Source organism: Accipiter gentilis, chromosome 4 (genome assembly GCF_929443795.1).
Source record: "Accipiter gentilis chromosome 4, bAccGen1.1, whole genome shotgun sequence".
NCBI lineage: Eukaryota > Metazoa > Chordata > Aves > Accipitriformes > Accipitridae > Astur > Astur gentilis.
The window spans coordinates 41,827,099-41,848,398 of record NC_064883.1 but is presented as its reverse complement, the minus strand read 5'-3'; the positions used below and the strand labels follow the sequence as shown (position 1 = coordinate 41,848,398).

Genomic DNA, 21,300 nt, shown 5'->3' with positions numbered 1-21,300 from the left:
TCATTAATGCTCAAAGACCAGCACAACAGACCCATAAGAGAAGTTCTACAAGAATCTAAAGTAGCACAATTTCATTCTAAAAAAAAGTTCAGTTAATCAGTTTGCAGGAAGAGGGCACCCAGAAAGATCTCAAAGCTATGACATGCGACTAAGAACAACATACAACTCTTACCATTGTAAAACCCCACACGTTGCTGATGCTCAAACTCACATATTCAGTTGGACAATGCAAAATTATCATTAACAGCTGCTTATTTTGCCTGTCAAAGGCATGTCTTGAATGTACAGTATGGAATGGATGCAAGTATTACATTTTGATAACATTTCTGCTTGCACAAAGGAAGTGATTGTTTAGCCACTGAATTTACACTCTTGAGTTTTTATACCTGAACAAAGTGCGTCCTCCAGCCTCACCAAAAATAACTGGTGTATGTGGTGGCACTTGAAAGTATCCATTTCCTTTCTGGACTCTGTTCTCCTGCTCACCATTCACTGTTGGAAAAAAATACACACAACAGTGATACAGCACTAGGCCTTAAAATTGGGTATACACAGTCCAAAAAAGTGTCTTCTCCACCTACAGCTAACATATTTCATAAATTAACAAAATCATAAGCTTCATAAAACCCAAGAAAATCCCTACTTCCACCACACAGCAAGTATATAAAAAGGAACACTAGAGAGCAACTAGATCAATACAAGCTTGTGGAAGGCCTATTTCAAAAGCCTCTGAGAAAAGGGAAATAGAGCTCATGAACCAAAACTTGATTACTAGTTTTCTCCAGTTCCTTAACAGTATTCCGAGGATTTGTCAAACTTAACAATACTAACAGTAGAAATCAACTACAGAGATTCTGCTGAGACAAGACTATTTTTCCTCCTCTACACTGACAGTAGAGAACTCTGAGGGATGTTAGCTTTGCTCTTCTACCTGGATTTGCCAGATGTTAAAATAGTGTATTAGTAAAGCTCAGACTCACATTTTCTTGAAGTTACTGCATTCTAAATTCGATTTATTTTTAGCTAGTTATAGCAGTATGGTCTTCAAACGCTGAAGAACCTGATTCCACATTAGATGGATAGGATAAGATTAAAGAAAAACCAGCATTATTTATGCACCTCTTGAACAGCGCAGCTTGTAGTCCTTGAAACACAATATAGAAGTATTTAGATCCCTGCCTTTCACTTGAGAAAGATCATCTCAATTACACTGCAGCATCTAATTACTGTGTTTGAACACAATGTTGAATTCAAGCAACATAAGAAAGGTCAAAAGTCCTATCAAGCAAAGAAACCAAAAAAGAAAATCTATTCTCTACTAAGACGGGATGAATATGGTACTGAAGTTAGAGCAAGAAAAATCTTCCAGTTTGAAAGATTTCTTCATAACACCTCTGTTAACAATTGAGAGGAAGAATACTGCACATATGGCTTAGACAAGTGTACTTTTTGCTGGGTAAAAAACTGGCTGGATGGATGAGCCCAGAGGGTTGTGGTGAATGGAGTTAAATCCAGTTGGCAGTGGGTCACAAGTGGTGTTCCCCAGGGCTCAGTATTGGGGCCAGTTCTGTTTAATATCTTTATTAATGATCTGGATGAGGGGATCGAGTGCACCATCAGCAAGTTCGCAGATGACACCAAGTTGGGAGGGAGGGTTGATCTGCTCGAGGGTAGGAAGGATCTACAGAGGGATCTGGACAGGCTGGATCAATGGGCCGAGGCCAACTGTGTGAGGTTCAACAAGGCTCAGTGCCAGGTCCTGCACTTGGGTCACAACAACCCCATGCAGCGCTACAGGCTTGGGGAAGAGCAGCTGGAAAGCTGCCCAGCAGAGAAAGACCTGGGGGTGCTGGTTGACAGCCGGCTGAACATGACCAGCAGTGTGCCCAGGTGGCCAAGAAGGCCAACGGCATCCTGGCCTGTATCAGAAACTGTGGCCAGCAGGAGCAGGGAGGTGGTTGTTTCCCTGTACTGGGCACTGGTGAGGCTGCACCTCGAGTCCTGTGTTCAGTTTTGGGCCCCTCGCTACAGCAAAGACATGGAGGTGCTGGAGCGTGTCCAGAGAAGGGCAACCAAGTTGGTGAGGGGCCTGGAGCACAAGTCTTATGAGGAGCAGCTGAGGGAACTGGGGCTGTTTAGCCTGGAGAAGAGGAGGCTGAGGGGAGACCTGATCGCTCTACAACTACCTGAAAGGAGGGTGTAGTGAGGTGGGTGCTGGTCTCTTCTATCAAGTAACTAGTGATAGGAGGAGAGGAAATGGCCTCAAGTTGCACCAGGGGAGGTCTGGATTGAATATTAGGAAAAATTTCTTCACTGAAAGGGTTGTCAGGCATTGGAACAGGCTGCTTAGGGAAGTGGTGGAGTCACCATCCCTGGAGGTGTTCAAAAAGCACGCAGACAAGGCACTTCAGGACATGGTTTAGTAGGCATGGTTGATGGCTGGACTCAATGATCTTAAAGGTCTTTTCCAACCTAAATGATTCTATGATTCTATATATGCATATTTAAGTTCTGGTCTCTGTACACAAATTTCAGTGTCCAACAGGTACACTTTATCTTCTTAAGTCACTGTCCAGTGTCAGTTTCTTAATTGTTACTTTTGAAAGGGAAAATGAAGACTGATTCTGTAGTGAATATTCTAAACATTCCACTAATCCACAACTATTCACAGAAATAAGTAGCACAGCATCAGTGTTGCAACAATACAAAGGCCTGCAAGCTATACTTTTCATATATTGTCTGGCTCTCAAGCTGTAGACTGTCAATATGCAAAAGCATGAGAATCAGCAACTTTATCCAGAAGAGCCTGTGAAGTGCTGTAACCCTCCATAAAGATAATTTTTGAAAGAAGAGAGTAGCTAACTCTTGGCACAATCTGTCACAAAACAGCAAGATATTGCTGAACTTACAGTTTTCTTAATTGCATTATCTGTAGAAAGTAATTTCTTAATAGCCAAAGACAAGACTTTTCAGTCAACTCTGCCAAAACCAGCATAGGGTTGAATTTATTTCAAACTTAGGAATTATACAGTCTCTTTTATTCTGCCAAATTCAGCCACTATCTTACATTTTACATAGCTGTGCTTTTTATCTCACGCCTGATTAGACTTAGCATTTTTACCTTAAACCACCACTCTTTAAGGTGGTTTTGTATAGACCTACCCCATGTATTATTCTAATATCTACTGAATGTATTTTTTTCCAATAGATCTTTATTTTATATTGTTCATCATACCTAGAAGCAAGATGTCAAGAGAATACTGGCTAATGTTGAATAACTGAATTATTGTTCTTTACTGTCATTATCTAAGCTGTTTCTTTTCTAAGTCAAGCCTTAGTTTTGCCAGTAATTGTTCTTCAGTAAGGCACCATGTTTCTGTAACTTCAGAATCATCTATTCACCTACTTTTTTTTTAAAGACTAGAGTTCTTAAGATTCTTGTTGATCTTTCAGAAGAAAGCCACTCAGCAAATTCTGGTGTAAAGCAAATTTAAAAGGATTAAAAACCATTAGTTTATAATGCACGCAGAGACAGCTATAAGACAGCAAGTCAAGTTGTATCTGTTAAAGAAACAGAAATATAAACAAACAGAATGTATGAACAAATCCTAAAAAATGAAAATATTAAAATACTAACCATGATTCATTTCATTTTCTTCTTCATCCATTGGATTGATATGTGTTCTAGGCCAATACTCCAGAAGTGCTTGTAGCAGAAGCCCTCCAAGATTTACTGTCAAGACATAGCGAGGTAGAACTTCAGTTACAAAAAAGTGTTGGCATCATAATTTTCTACATTTGATTCATAGCTGAAAACCTTCCCAAGTTTGAGTAGTTCTGTTCCCAAAACAAACTATTTATGGGCACAGAAATCTGCTTATCACAATCTCAGAGCTATATATTACCATCTTTCAGAAAAAGCTGATTTTAGAAGCACTGCTGTTGGATCACTCACATGCTTTACCATTCTCTAGATTAGGCAACAGTTTCAAGTTTAGGAATATTACTTTGCCCCTTTTGCTTCTTGAAGGTTTAAAACCGATTTAAATAGAAGACCTGAACATGATTGAAATGTTTCAAAAAAAGAAAAGAAAAAAAAAAAGGAAGCATTCTCATTGGAGAATTCTCTGCAGAATTTAGTCTCAAGAAAAGAAGCCCTAAAATCTAACCAGCTGCTGGCATATGTGGCACTGGAATACTTTGAAACATAAACACTGGAATTTATTCTGCTTTTTTGTCTCAATAAAACACTAATATTAGTTAAAACTTACATTTTGGATCAGAACCATCTGGACTGCTAAATCCAGCATCCTTTGCTGAAACCCACGCTGCAAAACAGTCACTTTCATCCAAAGTAATTGTCAACATCTGTTGGAAAAAGACCATCAGGAAGAGGAATGCAATAGTTGTTTTGTATTAAACAAGTCTATAAATTTATTTTGTTCATACTTAGCTGGGAACACAAAACAAAGAATTTCTAAATGCATGATAGCACACATTGTTTACCAAACTGTATTAATTCATAACTGGTATTGATGGATTTAAACTGACCATACCATGAGAAAATAAATGTAAAAATCTGTTCTTCAGATTATTAAGAACGGAGGTAAAATTTGCTGGTTTGCTTCAAAATAAATCTAACCTATCAGATAAATGATGATTGTTCTTCAAAACTTGTAACACAGTAAAACCTTTGTGAACAAACAGTATAAGAAACATGACACTAGAATAACAGATTTAGAAGTTGTATCTCACCCCAGTTTTCAAGTCTACTGAGAACCAGTTTGGCACATACACCATTTTAAATCTCTTCTTAATTTCCTCTTCAAAATCTACCTTCCCAAGGTCTTCAACTTTACATGCCTGTACACCAAAAGAAATACACAAGTTTTTAAATTCTGAGTATTGAGTCATATCAACACCTCAAATCTTTTACGTGACCTTTATATACATTTGGAATGATTATGACTTACCATCTCTCCATGAGTACTGTAGTCCAGAAACACACAAGTTAAAGGTTCAAATTTTTCTCAAAAAACGGAACAACAGTTAATGTGCTAAGTAATTTCCGTTTTTTATTTATTATTTATTTCTGAGGTAGTGGCATCAAGCCAGTGGAGAGGTATGGAAGTACTACTTCACATTAACAAAAAAAAACATTTTCCCTATCACCGAGTAGAAAGATGTCCTCTAGCATCCTCTGTCATTCTCCTCCACATCAGTATCAATATTTCAGTACAACTCTCCATCAAACACCAATATTGGTTGCAAATCTAGCAACAAATTCAGCTCAAGTACTGCAACGGGAACAGCAGTGAATGAATTTGTGTGCAGATTCTTTTTTCCTGTTTTAGTTTACCTATCTGTTTTATTTTATACTTTTATTTTTAAAGTTCCTCAAGTAAGTCTGTTAACATCCAAATTCTTGTAATCCACTTGCAGAGTCATTCTGAAACCTGAAACACATGCTTTAAGCAAACTCTTAAGGATTGTAACCTTGCAAGACTTATTTCCTCCAAATCCAGGAAAAGTTAGAGGAAGCAAAGACTGAAGGGTGTAGTTACATGTAAGAAAATCTCTCTCTTTTCTTCCAGTATCCTCAATAAAGAGCCTCAGCCTTAGAGTCCAGTGATCCTACTCATAAGATGACACTTTGACCTGGCAAGCAACCCCATCTCTAAAGTGAATATGTATTTAAACATATCTAAGAGATGCTTCTGAAACCCTTACTAACAAAAGAGAAAAAGAATTGAAGGTACAAATTAACATTAGCATTTGGCTTTGGTCCCGAGATATAACATTGTACTTAAATACATACCAACTGTAAACTTAAAGAAAAGCTATTCACTTTTCCACAAAAGTAATTTAGATAATTTTTAGTACAAATCTACATTCTCCAGCTTAATTCCCTTCTTTCTCACTTCAGTCAGCAACTCAGTCAGCTGAGCATGCTTTCCTTCATTACTGAGTCTTGGCTGGAGCACTGCATAGTTCAACATGACAAAAAGATTTAGAATTTCAAACAGGGTTTTGCAAGAGAAGAAATTGCTGACCATTTCACTGATCTGACATTCCAGTTCTTTCTCTTTGCACTCTTTTCCCTCTCCTCTGACCAAACATTGGGTAAAGCAAGATAAAGAAATGCCATGCCATGTGTCTCTCCTCTCACAGGAGCAAGTAACACTAGGCAGAAGCCATGCTTCCATCTGCTAACTTTCCTTCCAGTTCCGCCTTCCTGGCTGCTATCTTGCCAGCTAACAATGGACGTGGCAATTTCACGCTCCCAGAATAATCCACAGACCACTAGTCAGCACACTCACTTGGGATCTGTGGGTTTGTAGCAGGACCTGAAGCACAGGCTTCCCTTTTGCAGGCTAAGCTTTCTTATGCTATTCCATACTGCATTGGGCAGACATGCCCATGGACCTCTACAAGGCCTCTTTGAAACAAAACCCAATCAAAACAAACATTACTATTTCCAGGGAAGAATTCAAGGGTCTGAATTTCAGGTGAATGAAGATGTCGATACTTCACTGAATTCAGGTGAATGAACATATCTGTCAGCCTCATGTCAGGCAATTATGCAGAAAAGCTCAGAAATGCCCCCTCCCCTTTCAGAAAGCAATCTTTGCATTATGTCTTGCGACAGAAAGATAACCTGCTTTCTACTACAGGAACCTCATGTACTAAAAAATATATATATATTAAAAAATGTACAAAATAATTATCCAACAGTAGACGCTTAATCCAAAATCATATACTTACCTTCAAGACATCCCAGTATGCCACATTATTATTTGTGTCTTTGGTTAATATGTGTCTCTTGTCGTTAAGAATGTGGCACTGAATAATACTAGCACCCCCTAGCAAACAAACAAGAATTAAGGTCACTACAGTGATTTTTTTTTTTCTTTTTTTTCTAACATTACATTAAACTGTATAACACGACATGTGTGACTGTTCTTTGGTTTCACTGTTTTACGTAAGGCTTGGATAGCACCAAGGTTTAAACACTATTTTAACTGTAACTAATGCTAGATAGACGATAAGCATGTTGTCTTTGTTTTGGTTGAAATCCTAGTATCAAGTACCTAAAAACTTGAGCCAGTCTTAAAGATCTACCTTCTCTGCTAATAACAACAGATTTTATAAGGTACTCTGGAAAACAGCTGTTTACCTTTTATAACTTGGTCAGGCTGTGTACACAGGGGTGGTATGGGATTGGTACAATCATTATCATAATCTCCAGATGCTCTAAAATTATGAATTCCCTTCAAAGTCTAAAGAAAGAAACAAAATAATGACACATTCATAATAATTTATAAACTTTGCTTTTCACCTGTAATAACTGCCAGTTCATCCTGCTATTTAGATGTTAACTGTCCAGTTCCGAGCAAGATAATTTATTTCCAAAAGCAGCATAAATAGATAGCAAAGTAATTAAAAGCTCAATGTCTTTTGATCAATTTCAATATTAGCATTTCATGATTTTTTTAAAGAAAGCTTACAGATCATAGCTAGTCACAGTCAAATTGCAAGCAACAGTCCAACAGCTCCCAAATCAAGACTGCAAATCCTATGACCTTTTAATTGAATTCACAGAGTGTAAGATGTATCACTTACCCATTTATTCACAGAGGATTTGGTTGTTGCAACCCAAAGCGCTGGAGGAGGATCAGCTGATCTGTCAAGTTCCATCTAAAAAAATGAAACCACAGGTACTTTTAGGCGTGCTTAACTTAATTTTGCTTTGCTCAATATTTGCTCTGTGGAGACCTGCTTCCATACTTGGATGTTTCTCAAAGTACAATATTTTCTGAATTACTTTGCATTCAGATACTTCACATGGTTAAAAAGAAAACATAAGAAGTTCTGTACTAGTTAAAAAGCATAACTTTATACATTTGGCTCTGCTGTTACATTTCTTGGATGATAATGAATCACTGTAGCTAAGATATTAGAGACCCCTTCTGATCTTTGTACAGCTGACCATAGCTTTCATTTTCCATTTTGAACTCAAATTTCTCAGATCCTGACTTTTTTAAAACTACATTAATATATCCAGGATATTATCTGAACATACTAAGCCAGAGTTCAGTCACAAGGAAAGCCAGATTGCTTATATACTGGTATCTGTTTCAGTCACACACTCCTTATACACCTATATTTTCCAAGGTCATATCATCTAGAGTTACAGACAGCAAAAAAAATCCCCAAAGCAGTCTTTTTGAAAGACTCAAACTTGTGCATGCAGTTTTCTCCAGTTAAGAAAGCATCATGTTTAGGTGTTCAAAAAAACAACAATAAATTTTAGTCCTGGTTCCTGTGAGTATGCAACATATTCTAACACAGTCCTGTGCATACACATTGCTGCTAAGAAACATCCATTTATGTCTAAAGTCTTGACAATGCCAGCTTAGTTTCTTAAGACTGTACTAGAATCTGGTAAAAACAACTTTTCACGTCTGAAGCATGTTCAATTTCAGTAATATTTGAATTTACATAATTTAAGTAGCTGCCAGGCATTTATCTTCTTCAGACAATGAAGTTTCAGATGTTATTTAGGAGACAAAGTCAATACACTGAAGATGTGGTATAGTAAACACTTGTTACCCAATATACATTCTTGTATCAACCTCTACCTCAAACCACTATTTTATTAGACAACATGCAATACAATTACATGTTTATACTGTGAGGGTGACTGAGCACTGGAACGGGTTGCCAAGAGAGGTTGCGAAGCCTCCATCCTTTAAGATATTCAAAAGCCATCTGGACATGGTCCTGGGCAATCAGCTGTAGGTGGCCCTGCTTGAGCAGGTGGGGTGGACCAGACGATCTCCAGAGGTCACTTCCAACCTCAGCCATGCTCTGATTCTCTGAATTACACTCAATTACCTTAAGAACTGGTGCCTTTTCTTCGCAGATAAGTACACGGATATCAGGATTTCGTAAATCTGTACAATAAATCTTCCTGTCTCTTCCTCCTGAATAAACATGAGTGAAGGCTTCATTGACCTGCAGAGCCCAAACACCTTCATCATGGACTCGATATGTGGCTATACATCTCTGCTGCCCAAGGGACCACAGGCGGATAGTCCCATCAGAGCTGCCTGAAAGACACTGAGCAACAACCATCACACTTAAATCAAGCAGGTATTTAAATCTTTTAAAAATCATTTTTTCCATAAAGAGCTTTCATAATTCTTATGGTTATATTTTTCCATTAAGATGGTGCTAAACAAAGCCTGGCAGTTAACAACTCTAGTCACAACTTCCAGACATTTTACGTATGCCACCCCTTCCATACCTAGATGGACCTGTAATAAAACAGAGCTTTCACCCACCAGCCTCCCTCCCTTAAACACTAAATATCTGTAAAATATTTGTTAAGCTACCTTCTGTAATCTATGACATAAAATAATTATATCGAAAAAGACTAATAGCATTTCTGTGTTCTGTAAAATGCCTTTGTCTCAAGTTAGAGCACATACCTGGGTGCCATCTCTGTTCAACAACAAAGCTTTTACATTGTCCGTGTGCCCTTTGAGTTTCATTAGTTTTGCACAAGTTCTCGGATCCCACACCCTTAGAACCTACACAAATAGACATTGGATAACTGGCATTAACAAGATTCTTCCCACCAGTGCATTTTCTCTATAGAAAATTAAGCCTTTCCAAATAAAATGACCCTTATTCCAAACAGGCAGACATCCATAGCCAAAACCATACTTCATTAGAACAAGATAGACATAACTAGATCTTATGCACCTCTAGTAATCAGATGTGACTTTCTTTGCTTCATTTTAACTTCATTTGTTCTAGCTTTTTGTGTCTTCTTAAGAAATTAAAGAATGGAAGTGACTGGAAACAGGATAGTGTGATGTGGGTAAAAAAAAAATATTCTGAGAATTCTCTCAGATGCTTCACTGGTGTATCCTATTTTCATTTTTATACTAACTTGGAAATAAAATTCTCTCAAGGTTAGATTACATAAAAAAACAACTTGCAGGAGACTTTAGGGTGTTTCACCTTCCTTTACAACAAAGAGCACGGGCTCTCTCTTAGGAACACTTGAACTTCATTACCTCACTTCATTTCCCACCTCCTGCAGGGGTCTTACAAAATTGCTGGCACCACTTTTCTTACCTATGGCAACTGCTTCAGTTTTTGTAATCACCTGAGTAATGTGCCCCCAAAATCAGAGCTCTTGTGGTGAAATGTAATGATCTCTGCTAGAGAGAGGGTTACACATGATCTGATTGTCTCTTCTGTGTATTAAAGCTATATAGATATATATACATCTTCAGATTGAGGCAGGTATTTGTATCCTACACTTATGCTCCCATAGTGTCTACACTCACTATTAAAAACACAAAGCTGGTACAGACATGGCATTGAAAAATCAATAAAATTGTCTCTTTATACTAAACTTGGAACTCTAGTGGAATGAGCCTTACCAGATTTTTGCTTACCTTTTCAGTGGACCCTGATACAATAACTGTTCCCATTTGATTCATTGCAAGGCTGTAGATAGAGTCTTTGTTCCCACTCAGGGAAGAAGCTATATCAAAATAAAATTTACATTTTCAATTTTAATGGTGTCTTTTAAAAAACATACTTATTCACTCAAAAATGGTATTTTAGGGTACTTTAATATCCTTTCATCCATGAAAATAGTGCCACTCTACCCCATATATAGAGTTGCTTTAAAAAAAATAAAGACTATAGCCAGCATACTGCTAGGAAAATCCCATCCAAATTCTTAATCTACTGCTGCATAAAAACAAGGTAACCCTTCAGACCTATGGTCATTACAGTCCTGGTGCCCTTTTGACACCACAATTCAGTGCCAGAACCATCAAGGTACTCTCGCTCTTCTCAACTACTTTATTAGAGAATGATACTTCTATGTGATCTGAGAATACACAGCATTTGGGTTTAAGTGCAGAGATTTTTTTCCAAGCTAAGTAGCAGTAAAATTCTACCTTATATCTTAAAGGCTCTTCTCTTAGTTCAGCAGAGATGTATTACTGAAGTTACACTGCAGTGCTGAAATGTGTTACTTGAGCATGGATGCTACCTCTGTGTTTGTGAAAACCATATGGCAACTGCTAGCATCACAACTAGCATCAGAGTTGAGGAATTCTGTACCATCTAGCCTAATCTACTTTTGGACAGATTAAAGTACCAATTCCTCAAATGGGAAAAGCACAGACAAAGCAAATGAAAATCATCTATTCAGAGAATACCATCAGGCATTTCATCAAGCCTCAAAACCATAGACCCATATGCCAGAAAGGCTGAGAACAGCAACAAACTGTGTTGCCAGCAAAAATGTGAAACTTTATATAATGATTTATGTATATTATGGAAATAAGTTTCTAACACAGTATTTGTGACCCAATATCATAAACATTTTGTCACAGTGGAAGAATTATGCGGCTTGACTTCAGGGTCCTCTTAACTACTAGCTATGGCTATCCAAATGTAAACTTTGAAATGAAATCTATTATTTGTAGCCAAAATAAAGTTACAGTCTTCCACTGTCCCCAGACAATAGCTGAAGGCAAAAAAGCAGAACTGAAAACTCTTGAAGATTAGCACACTGTTCAACAACCATAATAATTTATGAAAGGATAAGGTACAGAGTTATCACAAGCTGGACATCAGGAATAGAAGAGTGAATCTTAAGTGTATGGAAGCAAAATTTTTGCCAGAACAAAAGCAAAGCTCAACTCCATCCTCTTCTGGAAGGGCCTACCTCATAAAAGCAAAATCTCTCCACTTAATTTAAATTATGGCTATGCTGACTGACTCTTTAAAAATAGGCTTCCTTTTAATGCTGGCATGTGTACATTGCTTCCCTGTAATCAGATACGAAATTAATGCACAAGAACAATTTTCATTTGCACTCTGAAAAAATTGCTATTGCTTGAAAGGACTGAAGAAAACCAGCTTCTTTAAGGACATACACCGTGTTCTTCCCAACAGAAACACTGTTAGTTGGGAGCACTAGAAAGAAACAAAAACAACTCCCCCACTTCCCCTTCCTCCCCCTTACAAAGCATTACTGTTCTAACTCTAGAAATGCAAATTTATTTCTGTCATCTTAGAGGTAATGTCTCCACTTCCATTTGACCTTGGGCTCAAAACAAGCACCAGCTCTCCTCAGTACTCCCTGTCTCCCATTTATGATTCACTTGAACCATTTATGTTCTGTATCACTGTTGCAGTGTTCAAGAAATCTCACACACCCCCCCACCTCCAACTGAGCTTTCCTGTGAACCAGCAAATAAATTCTTCCTCCAAAAACTCCGTGTTCAACCAGAAGATAGCATAACTTACAGTTATCAGCAAAGTTTGGTGATAAAACTAATTCTACTTTCAATGAAAGAAAAGTTGTGGGACATATAAGCTAAACCTATTTACTTATGTGCAGTCATGTGCCATCTCAATACTCTTCTGCAGTACAACACAGTTCACTAGAAGCCATCTCTCTTTTGACAGCTGCAGACATGCCAGGATAAGGCTATACTCAAATTAAAAAGTCCTGTAGACAGAACAAATGCAAAGCTGACAGTTCTGCCCACCAGATGCACCTTTGGTTTTAGAAGCCACCAAATCCATAAAATTAACATACCTTTCAGAATTAGCCAAAACAGTAATTAAAAAAAACCCCACACCAAAACAACTATATGGCTGCCTCATTTACAGAATCACATATTCCTGAAATTTCTTAAAACTCTGTTGTGCCAATTCCAAATTTTAGTTTTGCAGATTTTTCTTGAGTCATTCCTAACCTATGAATGAGGAAGCAAGTAGTCTTATTTAGAAAATTCAAGTGTGGCAGTGTAGCAAGATGGTATGTTCTTTCGCAATGCATATATCTGAGATTCTGCTACTGTTTAAACATGTATCAAACATTAAGTATAAAATGAAAGAGATCAGTCACTTTGAACACTACTTTTCCACCCTACCTACAAGCAGCAAAACACAGTGGTCAAGCTAGACCTCTTTCTGAAAAAATATGCTGTAAAATAGCCAATACAAACTAGGATGCTGATGACCCAGATTTACATTATTCACTCCAGCAATCACATCTAAGTGAACTTGAAGACTGGTATCATACTTCCCAGAAGAGAAACTTAATCAGCTTTATCCTGACTATTCTAAGAAAGTGGTGTTGGAATTGCTCTATGGGGAAAGATCTTGTAGTTTACTATAATGCCTTTATTGGAACAGAGAAGCAGGGCAGATCACTTCCTAAAAGATGATGACATTAAGGATTAACACTGATAAGTAGAAAGTATGAGTTTCCCCATGCCTTCTAGTATCTAGTGAGTTAAATCTCACTAATATGCTATCCTTACATGTAATTAGTGCTTAGTATTACTTTGCATGTGTTTGAATGATTTATCTAGTAACTTCATTCTTCTGACAGATAGATTTGATACATGTATCAAGTCCTCTGCTTTAAGAGCTGTACTGCATTTTTTTTGCAGCATCTATATAAACAAAAAACCAAACCCAAATTATAATACACAGAAAATGAACTGACAAGTAACCCAAGGGAAAATTTCTGTAATGGGTTAGTTGAGGAGCAAAAAGCTTCTCAAGATGAAGCTCTGTCAAGTTTCAGAGAATACCAGCACATTGCATTTCAGGAGAAAATATTCAGAGACCTATTCTAAATGCCATGACTGTTGGCTGCTCTAGGTTTTCAGCTATTATATAACACAATAAATGGACTGATTACGTACTAAAACCACCTTAAAATTTCTTTCACATTTTTGGTGTACACACAGAAACAGGTATCTATAGTTTTAAATTGATCTCTCAGATTATGCTATTCAACAAAATGCATTGCATTTGCCTCCCCTCCCTAGGTACCTACTCGTTACGGTGTTATTTGAGGCAGTCAGTGCTGTTAGAGTATTTACATCCCAGAGAAATATCTGTCTGTCCAGCCCGGCAGATGCTACCAGTTCTTTATCTTTTGCATATGCTAAGGCTTTCACGTAATCCTACAATAAAGTAAATACAACAACATGAATGAACAACATTAACCATTTGAAGTCTACATCTTAATATTTAAAAGACTGTCAGTGATAACATACAGTATTTACAGATAATGGTTTTCACCTTATGTGTCCTTAGTGTTGACATGCAAAATCCCTTATGTGCATTCCACACTTTAACAGTAGTATCTGAAGAAGCAGATATCACTAAATTGGAAAGAATAAAGAGTAAACTTTAATGGCTTATATATGACTTTAAAGTGTATTTGTACTACTCCAACTTGCTTTTCAAAAAGATTAAAAGAATCATTTATATACACATCTAGATTTCCATTAAAACATCTGCTTACACTATTTCTCAAATTTACAACACACATGACAAATTAATTTTACATGCTAAGATGGAAAATAGTTAAAGCAGCAGATAATACACTCTTATACACAATTTCTGAATATTATAGTTTTCAAACATTAAGTACTTACATGTTTTACCATTGCAGCAGAGCACAATGTCATTTACCCAATCTGTGTGATGTTCCATAGATGCTATATAAGGGTCTTGCTGCAAATTAAAAAAACAAAATTTTATAACATCTCATCACAAATGGAAAAGATTGTGACTATCAGATCCTGTTGCAATATTTTCTTCCACCTTCAAATGAATCAAAAGTTGCCTAATACAGAGTTACTTAAAGTCACTATTCCAGAATCTTTTTGTGAAAGAACTATACAGCCATGTAAGATATCACAGTACGAGCAATATCAAAATGATTTTCCTATCATAATAATTGGCAGCTGTTAAAACAGTATCAGATGTATACCTGTAGGCAACTTACTAGCATGATAACTTGGAAAAAAAGTAGGTTAAGACATAGGAAACCTCTCATGGCTTACCTTGTGCTGATTGACACTCCATATCCTTATGATAGAGTCTCGGCCTGCTGTGAAGAGTCTATTTAATGCTGGATCCAGCTGAAGTGCGTTTACCCCATTTCGGTTATACTTCTCCACTTCATCTCTAATCACATAGGAGACCTAAAACACATTTACAAAAATCCAATTATGGTATTAAGATATTGGCTTGGCCGTAAAATCCTAACATCTAATTTCATCTTTGTGAGGTTCTCAGGTAGAAAATATTAAGAGCTTTACAAGCATTAAATAAGCCTGTCAGTTTGAGAGTTACCCACACCATCTCAGTCATTCACCTCCCCTGAAAATGGGGAAGAATCATAGAGAAGATATCAGCAGTGCTAGAACTGGAGCCCAAAGGACTATTTAATCATTACGACTCAAGCTCAGGCCAAGAGAATCCTTATTTCAATTTGCTGCTCTGTGCAGATATTCTGGGTGATCTTGGAGAACACACCGAGCTTGTGTCTCGCTTCCTAAGTAGGTTTCATAGCTTCTATAGCCGGGATGACGGTATTTCCCAGACTCACAAGGGAGAGGATAGGGTCACTAAGGATTACAAATCACTGAAAGACTGCAGGTCCAAATTCTAGCTATTTCAGGTGTCGCTATTATTTTGAAACCAATTTTTTAAAAGCTACCTACTTTCTAATAAGAAGCACGCATATTTACTGCTCTTTCAGATAAATGACTCCTTTAGTTTCTTTACTTCTGTATTTGACAGTACTGTGTGTATAGGTTATTTCATTGTATCGTTCAGAAATACTAAAAGCAGATTTAAGGATACATACTGCAAAGGCTATAGCACTCTCCATTATTACTGTTCAGTAAACAGAATTATAAGGTACTGCAATTTCTTCAGAACTACTCCATTCACACTGTACTGCATCTCTCCTGATAACAGTGTTTACACAGAGTTTATGCATTACTATGAGGAAAGTCCTCACACTTAGAGACAAGGAGAGGAAGCTGCCAGGTATGCCTCTGCACAGATTCTGTAAAATATAATCAGAAGAACAAGGTAATATTTTAGGCTTGGTATAATCCAATCTGCCCACAGAAGGAATCATTGGGATACATAAGTACCAGTGTTTTGAAAACACTTTCAAAGGAGTAGTCTTGGGCTAGAGATCTGAAAGCAATTTTTCACTCCAATAACTGCATTATAGCAGTATAAAGAAAACGTTTTCCAGATCAGATCTCAGTTACACAAAATAAAACCAACAAATTAAACAAAATGTTCAGTGGTCCTTATCATTGAAGAAGTATCTTACAGCATCCCAGATTCTATAGCTCAACAACTGATAGGTCCATTTGGTTAATGTGGGCAACACCTCAACTGCATTATCCCATCCCAATGCAGCACAGTAAGAGAACTGATGCTTCTAGAAAGCATGCATCCAGTCCTATTCTCTGTTTTAGAAACAGCTGCAACAGCTCTACAGACCAACACAGGAGGATCAAAATTAAGAGCCTCCTGAATCCTTCTGCCTTAATACTCTCCATTACCATTCCACAAGTCCTTTACTACATTTATTATGTTATGTCCCAATGGTCTTAAAGCACTTCTCGCTCATAGTCTTTGTTAGCCACTTACAGTCCTTGTAGCGTCACGGCTCTTCCTCCCAATTTCAGACTGTGTCCGAATTACCAAAACTCTCAGCTTCTCTCACCTATTCCAGATTTATCCATAATATTCTTGCTATCCATGCTCAAGTCTCCACCTAGACACGGCTTCAGAGACATTACTGAGAGAAGACACCATCAACCACACATAACGGTGTTATGTTAAAACACTTCAAATCCTTGAAGTATTTTTTGTGTGCAATGCAGAGTGCCAGATATATGTGAAACTCCTCACCGGGGCTTGATCATATCATGTCTACATTGCTAGAAGACCCGCACAGACTATTTGAGTAAAAGAACGCTACAAACAAAGTCAAGGTTTAACATGATACAAAACATAAGGCAAAGGGATGGCCATCAAATCATACTGCTTTCAAACACTTTGAATAAAGCCAATGAAAATATTCAGTTAAAAATACTAAGTATGAGCAGATAGGACACAAAGGAATTCAAAACCTAAAGGTCAGTAGATCAAATTTGATGTTCGTTATTAGGGAGAACAATCTCTTCCTGAAATATAGTATCAGACTCAGGATCAGCAGGGGCCTTTCAGCTGTTGCTTCTCCAAACTGCTAGCAGGATATTTTTTGACAAATCCTTAATTTTTGGATTTGTTACTCTTCTGTCAGTCACCTCCCATATTTGTTATATTTTCAGGTGTAACACAGAGCTCTTTATTCTACTCATAAAGAAGACTGTCAAACTATGTTAGTCACCCAAGCATTTTAAGAAGCTTTTTGCTCATAATAATGTTACTTTTTTAATTTACAGGAGTTCAAGTAAAGAACAGCCATAAATAGCAAATGATGGCTTACTGTAGTAAATAAGGTACTTTTGATATATGATTGATCCTTTCATGGGACTGTGAAAATTGAGAGTCATATTTCTATTTTAATCTTGACAGAATTAAAGTAGTTTCGTAATTTCTTAAAATGCAATGGATAAAATATTTTCTTGCTAAAATAAAGAACTAAATATTGTTCTTAACACAGAAACTAGCAGTGAAAAAAGCTTATAGAGATTAGATGTAATAAAATAATTTTAACTTCCTTCTTCAATGGAATTTGCATAACTATTAAATCTCTGTCTAGAAGATCTTGAAACTGTGGCTGTCAGCTGAGCTGGTTGCTGTTTTTCCATCTTTCAGACATGACCAGGGAAGACTGACAACCGTTTCCCACTACCACCAATACTGAAATATTCAAATAAAGGTCAAACTTAATTTGCCCTTTATTCCTTTTAATAACTTCCACACGTGAATTTAGTCAAACACCTCTTGGCAAGTATTGTTTATATTTTAAGAGAACTGAGACAGAGAGAGGAATTACATTGTTTCAGGGTTAATGAGTCTGTGGTACATCTAAGAGCGAATGCTAGATCTCAGTGCCAGTTCAGCATTAAATATAGCATCATCCTTCTTCCTTCCTGTGAGAAACTTGACAAAGTAACTCTGCTGTAACAACTGAATGAAAAAGAGATTAAAATCTTATTTCTTACTGTTTCTTTTTTGTGTGTGTGTAAATACATTTAAGCTTAGATGGAAAAATAGATGGGAAACAACAAAAAAAGCTTGACATTTACAAAATTACCCAGCAGCGGCTACTACTGTTCATAGAATTCAACCAGTTACTCTTGTCTCTCCTCAGACTTATAATTCTACAAAGTTTTATTTTCCATCCACAGAAGGAATAGTATACCTTTTTGGATAAACGGTCTTAAATATTTAAGATACAAGAGTAAAAAGGAAAAGAAATCCCTATTGTATAAAGAATAGGTAATGATCATTTTCTGCATGTCATAGGAAAAAAACTACGACAGCCATTTTTCAATGATAAAGGTGATTCTAATCCATGTGCTCCTTAAAATTCTTTTTTTACTTCTAATACTAAAAGCACAAGGGGAGAAAATTAAGATGAAAGATGATGATTTTGTGGTCAGCCAATTTATTGAATACAACACCAACATTTCAAATGAACACTGCTATTTGAGCAGTTAGGTAAGGACAAGACACACCACTTTTCATGAAGAAAGCATGAATTGAAACTGATGACTATGGTGCAAAAATGGACCCTCCAACTCTTATTGGATGCCTAATGACATGCTAGTTACTGTCAGTTGCTTACAATGGAAATACTTAATAAATTTCCTTTCTCATCCAAACGAAAAAATGTTAAATGGTCCACTCTTGCAAACCAGTTATTGAGACTGAAAGAAATATCTTTTATATTAAAAAAACTAGAACAAGACACATGGAGTATGTGGCTAAACTAAAAATAACCTCAAAAGACATTTGCTGTGCATCACATGGAACCTTTCAGAAAGAGAGGTATAAGCATCCAGGCTTGTATTCAGATACATTAATTATAAATTAACACAGAGGGACAAATTAAGGGTTCCACAAAATCTGTTGAAAGGGTATTGAAATGCCTCTCAACACAGGGAACTTAAAACAGATCAATAAAAGCAACGGCAACTTGATTTAAAAGACTTGACACTTGTGTAAGAGTGATGGACAGCAGGCAAGTTCACTCAGCTGAAAAGTTCATTAAGATGAACAAAGGAAGATTGCTGATAATCCACATGTGGTTCTACATTATATATTCATATTTTTGGGAAAAACGGTCAGAAAGTGTTTTTTAATTTGTTTGGGGTTTTTTAAATTTGAGTGTCACTGAGCATAGAAATGTAAGAACTATTGGTAAATATAGTAAATATACAAATACAAAATATATAGTATATATTCAAGCATGCATGTGCACACATATATGTGAACAACATAAAAGCAACAGGCTTTTGGCTGAGAAGAAATTGCTGTGAAAAAATTCAACTCTGACCCGCGGCATACACATCTTTATTGCTCTAGATAAGGTACCCTATTCTGCCTGGAGAGGACTGTGAAGGTCACCAGCAAGTTATGATTCTAAGCACCAACTGGCATTCACTTCAAACAGGGCAGACCAAGAGCACATTACTGCTTTGTTCATTGCATTGATTCACAAAGTCACTTGCAAACCACAAAGATAATAATGACTATGATATAGATCATAGTCATTTTATTGCAATCATGGTCTGGGAGCGGCAAGAGTTGTGGGATAAGAAATATTTTAATAATGGCCAGGGCCTTTTACATTTATACTGCTCTAGCTTTTATAAACTCCCATAACGAATAAGAATCTTTCACTGCAGCAGTGCACAAACATTACAAGGTGATGGACCCTCATTATAAAGAATTTATGGGATTCAGTACTCTAAATGGTTCAGGACTAATCATTTTAATGACTAAGAGCTCCAGAGATAAAGCTACTGTCAACAGATACATTTCAGCACACAAAGCCAAGCGAATTTCTTACAGGATCTACAATGTGTTTCCTTCATGGATGACTGTATCAGCTGATCCGAAATCTTGTTACCCTTGTTACATTAACATGTCTTATAACAGATTTTGTCTTAATAGGTGGGTAGAATCTGCTTTTAAAAATACCACCACACCATCACGGTGGAGGAAACAGCGAACAGGTGAGTTCTGACAGCACTCATACCTTGTTTTTAAGTACAGAAAACATTCAAAGACACAAATGCTATTGTGAGCAATTAAAAATCTGCTATTTCTCAAAATCACTGGAAGGATTCCATGAGAACTGACATGAATTGCATCAAAAATGAGAGAAGCAGCAGTCAACAACCAAGAAAAAAAAATTAAAATATATTGCCTTAGTGTCTTGGTAGGGCAGATATATCCCTTAAAATAAGTTTTAAAATTAAGAACCTATTGATATTTGAATTTTCAATCAGGCGCTACAGGTTCTATAGAATAAAAGTAACGGAAGGCATTAAAGAAGTTAAACTTATCCTTTTACAATGGAATCAACTTACAGGCTATTCGTTCGCTTAAATATTATATTACAATAATTTATAAATATAATTTATATACTTTTATATAAAGTATATCTATAAAAGCTAATCAGTTACAGCACACAATATCTAGTGCACTTTTAATAAATGGTACTATTAAAAAGTCAGTAGCTGAAATATTTTCTAAACGTAAAGGTTTTTTTGTTTCACTTTCTACTTAATGTCATAATGCAGTATTAGTGCATAAAGATAACAAAGTTAGTGCAAAAAGATCTTCTTATTCTGTACAAGACTTAAAGACAAATTCAATAATTTCATAACAAAGATGCTGATCCAGGTCACTTAGAGCAAAATTCCCATGCTCTGTCAATAGGTTTCTGAGTGTGGGGGTGAACTTATTCTGGCCAGGCACCAAGTTTGGGAGAGCAGTTACAATGAAGCCCCTCAAGGGCAGCTACTTTAAGCCACCTGCTGAAAAGTGGCTTCATCTTGACTTAATTCCCCATAACATATCTGAAACCTACAGCATATGGCCAACTGTTTCTCATCACACAGCAGTGTCTGACACACCTCTGCACCTCCATTCCCTTTGCAAATCAGACAACCTTACTATTGCAGCCTTCAGGCACGCACAGCTGAGCTTAAGAAACACCAATAGCCTGCTGCTGGACATTTCAAATGCCTGGCTGACATTTAAGTAATTAAACTTCCTACCTTTTTTTTAGGCATGGAATTTATTTTGAGGCCTAAAACATCTATTCTTATTAAACCCTTATAAACATACAATTATATGCAGAAGCACCCTAAACTGACTATTTTGGATGGTTCTGCTTACCAGTAAAACAGGTGCATCCAACATAATAACAGTTCCTATTTCCATAAACTTCAA

At 36.8% G+C, this 21,300-nt stretch overlaps 1 protein-coding gene across 1 annotated transcript in view; it reads right to left on the bottom strand.

The window, feature by feature from the left end:
• WDR48 (WD repeat domain 48) overlaps window positions 1-21,300 on the bottom strand; it is a 29,625-nt gene that overhangs the window by 6,357 nt on the left and 1,968 nt on the right. Inside the window, exons 2-15 of the mRNA XM_049799134.1 lie at window positions 14,916-15,056; window positions 14,505-14,583; window positions 14,146-14,228; window positions 13,898-14,027; window positions 10,476-10,564; window positions 9,495-9,596; window positions 8,899-9,123; window positions 7,624-7,698; window positions 7,178-7,280; window positions 6,766-6,863; window positions 4,756-4,863; window positions 4,272-4,368; window positions 3,638-3,733; window positions 387-492 (exon numbers count right to left, since the gene is read on the bottom strand). Coding sequence (XP_049655091.1) covers window positions 387-492; window positions 3,638-3,733; window positions 4,272-4,368; window positions 4,756-4,863; window positions 6,766-6,863; window positions 7,178-7,280; window positions 7,624-7,698; window positions 8,899-9,123; window positions 9,495-9,596; window positions 10,476-10,564; window positions 13,898-14,027; window positions 14,146-14,228; window positions 14,505-14,583; window positions 14,916-15,056 — 1,532 coding nt within the window. The remainder of the gene's footprint in view (window positions 1-386; window positions 493-3,637; window positions 3,734-4,271; window positions 4,369-4,755; window positions 4,864-6,765; window positions 6,864-7,177; window positions 7,281-7,623; window positions 7,699-8,898; window positions 9,124-9,494; window positions 9,597-10,475; window positions 10,565-13,897; window positions 14,028-14,145; window positions 14,229-14,504; window positions 14,584-14,915; window positions 15,057-21,300) is intronic.